The 11,157-nt window shown below is 39.0% G+C and overlaps 1 protein-coding gene across 1 annotated transcript; it reads right to left on the bottom strand.

The window, feature by feature from the left end:
* Positions 1-5,407: 5,407 nt before the first annotated feature.
* LOC102720911 (pentatricopeptide repeat-containing protein At5g61370, mitochondrial-like) lies at positions 5,408-9,696 on the bottom strand. Its single transcript, XM_015841512.1, has 7 exons — positions 8,205-9,696; positions 7,677-7,765; positions 7,485-7,598; positions 6,941-7,219; positions 6,720-6,833; positions 6,191-6,263; positions 5,408-5,748 (listed from the first exon to the last, which is right to left on the bottom strand). The coding sequence occupies exons 1-7, from the start codon at positions 9,694-9,696 to the stop codon at positions 5,711-5,713; spliced, it is 2,199 nt and encodes a 732-aa protein (XP_015696998.1). The 3' UTR covers positions 5,408-5,710.
* Positions 9,697-11,157: the final 1,461 nt, after the last annotated feature.

Genomic DNA, 11,157 nt, shown 5'->3' with positions numbered 1-11,157 from the left:
TACAAAAATGTAAGATGTTTGGCTTTTTTGGTTGTAATGTTTGATCATTCGTCTTATTTAAAAAATTAGTACAAATATAAATAATAACAAGTCTTGATTAAAGTTCTTTTCATAATAAAGTAAGTCACAAGAAAAATAAATGATATTTCTATAATTTTTTGAATAGAACAATGATCAGACATTAATTGCAAGCAAAAAAATCAAACATCTTACATTACGAAACGGAGGAAGTACTACCTCCGTTTCGTAATGTAAGATGTTTGTCTTTTTTGGTTGCAACGTTTGACCATTCGTCTTATTCAAAGATTCAAAAGTAGAAAAAAGAAAAGATCATGCATGCTGATGTACATATTGATTAAGCACGGTGCTAGGTACTCCAGAAGTCATATATATATATATAGCTAGGGCCCAGTGGGATGCTTAATTGAGGTGTTGAGCGTGCATGACCTTGCTTAACCGGTGAGCCTAATTGGCATGTATCATGATGATGATGAAGATGATATTGTTCAAGTTTCCATCGAGCATGTTCCTGTGGGGGCAGTCAAAACAGGATCTAGGTTTGCATGCATATATGCTTTTTTGGCAAAGGGACCCCCCCCCCCCCTCCTCCTCTCTGTCCTTTGGCTTTTCAGCTTTGCAGCCACCCTCGTCTCATCAAAATGTGTAGGATTTGCACTCAATCAACCTCTCCTTGCATGCAACCATGGTTGTAACTATATATAACACATGTCCCGTATCAGTTTTGGAAAAAGAATAGTTCAAAACATGCGTGATCTTCTCGAGAAACCGTCGCGGTTTACTAACGGTACGATAATTTATTGAAAGACAGATACCAGTTAAATGACGGTTGTGTACTTGTGTGCTATAAGGGCATAGTTTTAACTTAAAACTTTAAATGACGGTTGTGTGCTATAATGATATAGTTTTAAATAAGAACATTATATTTTATCTTAAAAGGTTTTTGGGCAGTTAGAGTTAGTTGCTGGCCAAAATTTTAAATTGTGCAAAAACTATATCCCAAACTAGCTAGCAACATATAGCAACTAATGGCTTGTTTGGCACTAGCTCCTAAGATCCACCTTTCCTAAGTTAGGGCATGACCAAATGGTTTAGCGCCACTCAAAAAAGGGAGTCATCATATGTTTTGCCATTTATAAGTATAAGTGAAACAACTTATTAATAATTAAAAATGACTTGTGAGTAAATTTATGTTTTAAAATTTAAACCTAGTCTTATAAGTATAAGCATGAGCAAAAAGATGGGGCAAATTTTCTCGGATACGGATACAAATATATATGGTATGGTTGTTTCTGATGAATGTAGATATGGATAAGGATATCTAGGGTATGGTTGCTATACGGATATCCATCAAAAATTATGAAAACAGATCGATACGGTACAAACATCATCCATTTGTACCCATTATGCTTTCATCACTAGGACATGTGCTGGAGTGATTTGAGAAAATGACCTAAAGCAGAACTGGGGCGCGGCCAGCTAGCTTCACAACTCCACATCAAACTCTGCTCTACAAGTTAGATTCAATTCAAGAGTTAAGAGACTTAGAGTAATTGTACTAGCAAACATGCACTAATCGGGGCTGGCTGAAAGACAAACACGCTGCTATACAATATATACACATTGCTAGCTACTTCTGGCTTTCTGTAGATAGATGATGGATGGACTAACTCCCAAGACCCTAATTAACTTAACTAACATATCACACACCATTGATGATGAGGCCCCCCATCTCATCTCTCTCATCACTATCGATCTTAGAGCATCCCCAACAGCTCATCTACATATTCTCTATATATCCTGAAAATAGAGGACGAAGACTTTAAATCGAGCTCCAACAGAACAGCTATCCTATCATCTATTTTTAGATGTCATCCATATTAGGAGAGAGAACATTTCATATTTGGATGATCTCTCTCTTTCCTCCAAAGAGATGTAAAGTATATCATATATAGATGATCAGGTGGAGTATAAATAGATATAAAGGATAAAACTGTTTTAGATAATTATCCAAATAAAGATATGGATAATCACATTTAGATGAGTTGTTGGGATGCTCGGAACACCTTCTTCCTCCTCCTTGCAGTTCTACAAGCATGCCATGCATTCTTTGAGCTTTCTTCCATATCCTTAATCCCCACACACACACTGCATGCATGCTGTGTTTCTTTGCTTCCTTTTGTCCCACATGCATGAATGCCATTGCAAAGCCCCCCTAGCTAGCTAGGGCATCCATCCATCACAAACCCCACACACCCCTACCCTACTACCTCTCTGATCTCTCTCTCTCTCTGCTGTGCATGGATTCATGCATGCATGCATGGGACATTAATCCTTTCCTTGCAGAAGGGAAGTGGGGCCCACGGTGGCACGCATGCAGTGACACTTCCAGGTGGGGCCCGGCCTCAACTTGGGTGACCATCATTTGACCGGCCGTAGCGACATTGAGCATGTCGTGGTGATCGTTTTGCCTGTTTCTTCCCGCGTTTTATTTATATAAAAAAAATTATATATATACTTTTAGCGATTAAAAAACAAAGATAAAAATGAACTAAAAACATCGAAATTAGCTTCAGACCTAACATTAAAAAATTTAAATATTAACTTGCAAGTATAAGCATAAATGAAGAGATTAAAGTGCTAACTAGCCACGACTATGTCCTCCTCCATCATCGATCCACCGACCTGTGCGGACGCTTTTATGGCATCATGCATGCATGCTAACGGCTTAGAGGCGGTTTAGATTCAGGAATTTTTTTTAGTCCTTTGTTACATCGAATGTTTGGATGTTAATTAGGAGTGTTAAATTTAGACTGATAACAAAAACTAATTGTATAAATAAAGGCTATTTCATTAGACAAATTTTTTAAGTCTAATTAATTCACAGTTAGCAAATGTTTACTGTAGCATCACATTCGCTAATCATGGACTAATTAGGCTCAATAGATTCGTCTCATGAAATAGTCCAGAATATGAGGTGGGTTTTATTAATAGTCTATATTTAATACTTTTAATTAATGTCTAAACATTTGATGTGATAGGGAAAAAAAAACTATGAGTATCCAAACACCCCCTTAATCGATCGATCTAGCTAGTACCGTGTGTGCGCGTACGTGTGTAGGGCACCGGACGCATGTCCTGCTGCGTCATAGATATAGGGGTTGTACCTGCCGGCTAGAGTGATCTGATCACCATGCATCCAATATAACAGCTTCTACTTACTGTGTCGTCTCAACACAAGTGACTATTTTAGAAGAGGGAGGACATAATATGTGGTGATTAGAAAATAACCAAGGCACACACTTCTACGAAAAGTAATTTATAAATAACACTTTTATATACGTATTCTTACCGATCTAAAAACAAAGACCGAAGGATTGATTTCGGTGAAAAAAACTCAAAATCAACTCTAAATTTAAGGTTAACAATTTATATTTTGACTTATAAGTATAAACGGAAGTGAAAAAATAGGGTTATATTTTTTGAATTATCTGAATTCTACTATAGCAATTTGAGAGTACAAATGATTGAATTAACCGTTACGGAGTTAAAATTTTGCTTTATAAAATCGGACGAAGTACTTCTATATAATTCTTTGACACGAAACAAATTGTTTGTGTGCTTGGTAAACGTGCCAAAGAAAAATCCAAAAACTGCATATAGGTAAAAGACAGGGCCTAAATCTTCTGAAATTTTACCGGGAATGCTGAGTGAGGCCCAGGGACGGCCCAAAGGATCTGGTTGACCCGTTGCAGAGCGAGGTGGATCCCACCTGGGACCTTTTTAAAGAGTATATTTTATAAAACTATATATACTTTTATTAAATTATTAGAAAATTACGTATTTAAAATGAAAAAAACTACATATTTACTAGTAAATTTAAAGCTAAATATCATAAAACCACATATTTAGCATTGAAATTATCCCAAAACTACATATTTAGAGATTAAATCCCTACAATACATGCTGGAGCTATAAACATTATAGCTTTATAGAACAATTTAGTAGTTCTACGATAATTCTGCTATTAAATTTATAGTTTTGTGATACTCAATATAAAATATCTAGTTCTAGGATAAACTTGTTACTAAATATGTAGTTTTATGATTTAACAACTCTAATATGTAGTTTGGTGAAAGTATACGTAGTTTTATAAAATTTAGGTTGAAAAAAAAAAGGCTGAGGAACAGGAACTACACGTTGCATACTAGCACAAATTTCAGGCCATCTGATAAATCAAGCCCATTTTGAACCAAACACACATTGCGCAACTGCGTGAAGCACACTGTAACTTGCTATCGCAACTCAGAGCATTTAGAATCTTGTAAATCTTGGTCATTGTGGTGCCCTATGTAGGGCTGGACGAAAACCTCGTGTCTCGGTAACTCGCTCAGCCCATGACTACCTTGGCTCGGCTCGACTCGACTTGTTTTAATTTCTTAACGAGCCAAGCTTGTTTGCGATAACGACCCAGCTCGAGCTGGCTCGCGAGCTACTTGTGAGCTAAATGAGCCGCATCAAAGTAATTGTCCAGATTATTTTGTGCCTTGATACTTATAATTTAAGTAATCTTGATCATGAAATTATGGAGGCATGAAATTAAATTTAGATTATGTTTTCATATTTTAATTAAATTTACATTATATTTTTTATATTTATATTTTTATGGTAATTGTAAATTTATAGTGCAAAGAATTCATGTAAATGTTGTGGCTCGCGAGCCTAACGAGCTAGCTCGAGTTGACTAACGAGCCAAACCGAGCTGGTCTTCTAGCTCGTTTAGTTAACGAGCCAAGCCAAGCTAGCTCGTTAATCAAACGAGCTATAACGAACCGAGTCGAACCAAGCTCGGTATCCACCCCTAGCCCTATGTGACTTTTTCTTATTGTTCCCAAAAGAAAATGACGCAGTACATTTACTCTAGTTGGACCAACCAAGCCCAACTAGGGATAAGAACAGTAGGAAAAAAACCTTAAACCGTCTCCGTAACCCTTTTTTTTCCTGATAAATGAATTCAAAAACATTAGGCCGAAAATGAAAACGATACAGAAAATACGATAAATTCAAAAACAAAACTATATGAACAAAGCATGCTGGAATCAATCAAAAACCAGTAATTAATGCCGGAAACATTGAACTACAGAATTACGTTTCTAGCTTAACACGACTATATAATATAATACGATCATATAAATTTGAACTTACGCTATGTAAATTACAAAAATATATTTTCTTTAGCCATGTATTCAGAATAAGGACTTGGTAGAGAATTTGATCCTGTAAACTGCGGGCCGCATAACGACCTGTAAATTTTGGGGTATCTAGAAATAGGGTAATCACCGTATTAGAAAAAGGTAATTTCCGTCAAAATACAGAAACGATAGCTAAAACAACAAAAACCGTTTCCATTTTCATTTCCATTCATTTTTACCATTTCCATTTTTGTTTTTGTCGGCTGTCATTACCAAATAGTTTGGCCAATAAAAATCGAAAATAAGCATCAGTTGGTCAATAACAATCAGCATCTGATAAGACACTAAATTTGCAGATGTAAGATTTGATTCATGATGGAAGTTTTACAATAACCATCACTAGAATGATTTCTGTCCATTGAAATGCTATAAGGAGGCAATAATACTGATCTAGTACATGTGGAGGGAGTGATACTGCAAGTGTTGAATCATCTGAAGCTTCATCCAACCATTGTTCGCTTTCTACCCCGTTGCCTGACTGTAAAATTGGTATCAAAAACAGAAGCAAGCCAAGGCGAGATAGTAAGGGCTAGTTTATTTCCCAAAAACATCATATCGAATCTTTAGACATCTAAATAAAAAATTAAACATAGATGAAAACAAAAACAAAAACTAATTGCATGGTTAGGACAGAAATCGTGAGACGAATCTTTTAAGCCTAATTAGTCCATGATTATTCACAAGTACTACAGTAACCAACGTGTGCTAATGGCAGATTTTAATTAGGCTCAAAAGATTCATCGCGCGGTTTCTAGGCAAGCTATGAAATTCGTTTTTTTCATTCGTGTCCGAAAACTCCTTTCGATATCTGGTCAAACGCCCGACGTAACACCTAAAATTTTTCTTTTCACGAACTAAACACGCCCTAAATTGAGTGATGGATTGTGTACTTAGCTTAAGGATCAATGCAATGACCATACCTTGAGCTAGCTTGTTCGTAGTAGCGCACCACTGCTTTGAAGCTTTTCTGTACGCCGTGAGAATCTTCTCCATCTAGTTCATCACAAAATGCAATGTTATCATCTTATCAAAATAGAAGAACAATAGTAATGGCAGTGACTTTCATAGATAAGCAATGCTCCAATAGAACACCTGAAGCTTATGGTTATCGTAGAATGCGAATATGGTCAGACATACTTGACAAAACAATGATTAATTAAAACCTAAACTCCCGTAAGCCATTATGAAGTGAACAAACCAATTGGATGATCATATGACATGGAATACCGCTACAGCAAAATCCCAATTTCAGCATAACTAAACGAAATAGATGTACTTTCCATCCAAAACATGATTCCACCAATAAGGACCAAAAAATGGCTAAGCCTACCAAGGATGGCCATATTTTTTTCTGTGTGGCGAATTTAAGATATCCATATTCAGGGAGTGAAGTACACAAAGAAAATCAATTACTTAAGAGTTGGGAATATTATTTATGGAACTCCTTACCACATCCCCACATGACGAATGCATAGAAATCAATGCTCTCTCAAGCACATATAAGTCCACTGCTTTGTCCTCAGGAATAGTTGATATGAAACTCAGACCAAAATCAATAAGAACCTGGTGTATGAAAACATTGAGTGGCATATTCATAGCTCAGATGTAAGTCTTGAATTAAATGGCTCAAAAGAAAATGCATGAACTGACAGAAAGGAGGTTATACACACGAGCTGATTGGTGCTGTTCTTGATTATCATATTTGAAGTGGTCAAATCACCATGAACAAGACCTCCATCATGTAGTTTGCCAACTGCATTTCCTATTTGTGTGGCAATATCATTGAGTCGTTCTTCATTAATACCATTTGACCCAAATCCAAGGAGTATATCTTTCACAGATAAGCCATCCACATACTCAAAGGTTAATGTATGCAAAAGTGGGTCCATAGCATAAAGAACTGGAGTGGGAACACCAAGCTTTCTTGCTTTTGTCATGCATCGAGCTTCCTACATATTGAGTGAATCAAGCTAAGATAAATTTCAGCACACATAAGTTGGGTACAACCTCTGGTTTCCTAATTTCTTGTTTGGTAGAATGTGAAATTTACCTTTTGATATTTTTGGCTAGATATTACAGTTTACCATATGACTACAACTCAATCAATATTTTAAGACTTTAGCCTTTGATTTATCTAACAGAAAACCAGAGTAACACTCTACATAGAAAAAGAGGAATATCTAGAAATAAAGCATGCTAGTTAGGGAGACTGACAGCATTTAAGCGTTTAAGAGTCAACTTTGAGTCCAACAGTGGGTGCCGGTACTTCTTTGAAAAGCGCTCTTTGATAACGCACTTCCGTCCCACAAATGTTGAAACAAATACCCTCTGCAGAAAACAAAACAAACTGTGAATAAGCAAGTAAACAATATAAATTGCAATTAAATATATTGACTCTTGACTCACTCCCTCCGCCCCCTGCTTCAGTAGCACACCAAAATCCTGCTGTTGCTCCTGAGTTGAGTCCATAAGTCTAACGTGCCTTTCAGTCAAAACTACAATGGAGCAAGTAAAAGAACGAAGTAAGATGTTAGGCACAATAAAAGACGACTGTATTGTCATGCTTGGTGAACAGTAACTTCAACATTAGGAGAGCTGCTCGAGAAGATTACAGGCTCATTTCCAAATTAATAAGGGTAGCTTTTCTCTGTGGCAATAAGTTAGAAAACAAAAATAACTGCTTCATTGATCTAAAAATAAGTTTACATTGCTTTAACAATTGTACATGATAATTGAATGCTTTGTACCTTTACAGTAACTGCTCCAATTAAACTAAAACTTAGGTAATTATGCTCAGGTTTCAAGAAAAAAGATCGACACCTGAGTGACTGCTAACAACTAACAAGGGTTATCACAAAATAATTCCCAAATCAAATAGTCATAGTTACAAGCAAGTTTACTAAACATGGTAGTACCTAGAGTCCTAGACCCTCTATTTCCTTGTGGCTGCTCTAGCAGCGCCCTTTTTTCTTGTCTCAACTGAAGTAATTTTCTTCTTTTCAACCAAGCGCTTATAGCTCTGCGAGCTCAGTTTTTGTGCTGCATAAGCTGGTCTGAATACCTCTGTTTTCAAGGGATCCAAAAGATCCTTTGAACATTCTAACACAAAGCCATTGTTTTTAGCGTCATCCCACATATCCTTTCCATCCTTGAACCTCCCATTTCTACAAAGCTTTTCTATAAGAAGATCATAGGTATGTGTGTCCAATAACTGACACCTCTTCATAATTTTGAACATATCAAGCGCATGGTCAACTTCCTCGGTTCCGCATAGAATGCCTATGAGACCATGAAAAAACTTTGCAGTAGGAAGCACCCCACTTTCAAGCATGTCATCTACAAGCCTTTTCCCTCTAATAACTCTCCCTGTTAAATACAGGACCCTGACCACAAGATAGTAACTAACCCAGTCAGGGGAGCACCCTGCCTTTCCTTCTCTCATCAGGTAGAGAATTCTGTACGATTCTTTCACTCTTCTTGCTCGGCCTAAACAAGAAAGCAAGATGTTGAAGCTAGATGCATCTGGGGTGACTCCATAGGACCTCATCTCTGCTAACACATCCATGGCCTCGGGGACAAGGGCAGAAGGGTTAAACTTGAGGTTCCTATGGCACAGACAGTGCATATAATCATTGAACGATGGCAACCCGAGTGGGCTGCATGAGGACTTAATATCATCAAGGACTCTCCGCGCTTCTTTCGCATTCCCGTGGACACACCACCCGTGGAGCAGGCTACGCTGAACAATGCTAACCATGGGCTCTACCGAGAGCTCTCTCTTGTGGTGCCACACAACACCCTGTGCCTCCCGAGCATGGCCCTTCATGCACAATGCCTGCACCATAGCAAGGCTGCTCGACCAAATGCCTTCCCCTCCGACACCGGCGTCACGCTGAGGCAGCAACATCTGCCTCTCCAAACCTCTAAACAACCGAACAGCCTCATCCTCCTTCCCCGATTTCACAAGAGTCTCGACCACAACGGTGAACGTCTCCGGGGACATCCTCCGGCCGTCCTTCTCCGCATCGCCGACGGCAATCCCCATCGCGGTGAGGTCCCCCATCCGAGCAAGGGCCCCAATCGCCCTATCCAACGCCTCACCTCCCAGCCCCCCGGGACCCTTGGACCGGCACCACGACAGGAACCGCAGCAGCCTCCTGCCGGAGCCACGCCCCTCGCCGCACGAGTCGATCACCCTCCTCGCCATGCCCGGCGACACGGCCACGCCCAGGCGGTCCAGCGCGCCGCCCACCTCGTCGAGGCTCCCGGCCCCGGAGCACACGACGTCCCGCACCGCCGCCTCCAGCTCGGCGTCGCCTCGAACCACTTCGCCGGAGCACAGAGCGCGACGGGGCGGTGCCGCCGCCAGCACGGTCCGGCGGCTGAAGGACGCCATCGACCTCCTCGCGGCCGTCTGCGCCGCCATGGCCCGCATCTAGCCAGTGGTCGCGGGGTAGGGTCGGGAGCAGAGGAGATGGATGGGGGAATGGATGGATGGGTTGGTCGAGGCGGGAGGGAGGGAGGGAGCTGGAACTGACCTTGGCGGCTCGTCGCCGGAGAGGAGGACGGCGGCGGCGCGCTGGAGGGGGATGGAGGCGCAAGGGGAGGAACCCTACATAAACCTGATTAACTGCTGCTCCACGCAGACAAGGACAATTTTGTACATTAAACCTTAGTCACCTCACCAAACCATGAGGTCAAACCTTGCTGTCATTGCTTAGTTTTTATTAGGTAAGAAGCCAACCAGTGTATTTACAAACGAATAAATAGTTTATATTTTTTCTATTCCGTATTGTAATATTTGTTGGGTTTTCCTAAATTCATATATGTGCTAATGAATCTAGCCAAACCCATATGTTAGGGAACAGTTGGAGTAATAGTCAATTTTTATATATGTGGCCTTAGTGATATAAAAGTAAAGGTTGATAATTAAAATACAATAAAAAAACTCTAAAATCAACTAAGATTGAAATTTTAAATTTTGAATATAAGAAGGGAGAAAAGATAAGGGTGAGTTTTGTGATTAAAAAGTCCTACCCATTGTTGCTCTCGTAGTGACTCCGTCCTGAAAAAAAAGATCCATCTTTAAATTATCGTGTTTATCCCATAAAGATTTTATTTTTAGTAATTATTGTATTGAAGTTTGATAAAGTAAGAAATAAATGTATCAGGGAGGATATATGTATTTAGATTTGAAAAAGTAAAAGGATTCTTTGTAGCTTTGATTATATAGGTATATGTTATAGACTAAAAATGAATTTTTTTTCGACGGAGGGAATATTCTTTTCTCACGGGATTTTTTTATGTTTCATTTTCAGATCATCAGAATTTGGGAATACATATTGTATAAATGATTAAATTAGCTACTATAGAATTAAAAAAATAAAAGAGAGGGAAACTTTTATATTAAAGTATTTCTTTACGAAACATTGTTTAGAGCTTAGAAAGCATACTCACGGTAATTCATAATGAAAATAACCGGCCAGAAAGGAAGCCCATAGTCCAGAGTGGCAGAAGTTATACTTAGTTATAGAACCTATGAAGTTCGAATGAAATTTGTACCAGACATGACTTCCACAAGAATTGTACACAGCTTCCACATTTCAAATAGGACTACAGTTTCATGAGAAAGTTGCAACCATATAACATCATGAATTCATGATCAGTTTGTTACAAGCTTGAACCGCCAGTAACTCAGATTTACCTTCATGGTTGTTCTATAAATGAACGGGAATATATGTCGAGCGTTGCTATGCGTATGATTCTCTTGTACAAAAATCGTACGACAAAGAACGGCTGTTGCTTTGCGTCTCGCGAGCGCCTCTCACGCCGTCTGATTAGAGAGCTCGCATCACGCGTGTGGCGTACAGTAATCGTACGATTTGTA

This window comes from Oryza brachyantha, chromosome 10 (assembly GCF_000231095.2).
Source record: "Oryza brachyantha chromosome 10, ObraRS2, whole genome shotgun sequence".
NCBI lineage: Eukaryota > Viridiplantae > Streptophyta > Magnoliopsida > Poales > Poaceae > Oryza > Oryza brachyantha.
Note: the sequence above shows the minus strand (reverse complement) of the source record. Positions and strands in the feature narration are given on the sequence as shown.

What these genes read in the sequence shown, in the direction of transcription:
- LOC102720911 (XM_015841512.1), bottom strand. Translation starts at nt 9,696, where the DNA reads ATGGCGGCGCAGACGGCCGCGAGGAGGTCGATGGCGTCCTTCAGCCGC. An exon ending in CTCTTAAACGCTTAAATGCT is followed by an intron (nt 7,220 to 7,484) that starts GTCAGTCTCCCT and finishes CTCAATATGTAG; the next exon opens with GAAGCTCGATGCATGACAAA. An exon ending in AGAACAGCACCAATCAGCTC is followed by an intron (nt 6,834 to 6,940) that starts GTGTGTATAACC and finishes TTCATACACCAG; the next exon opens with GTTCTTATTGATTTTGGTCT.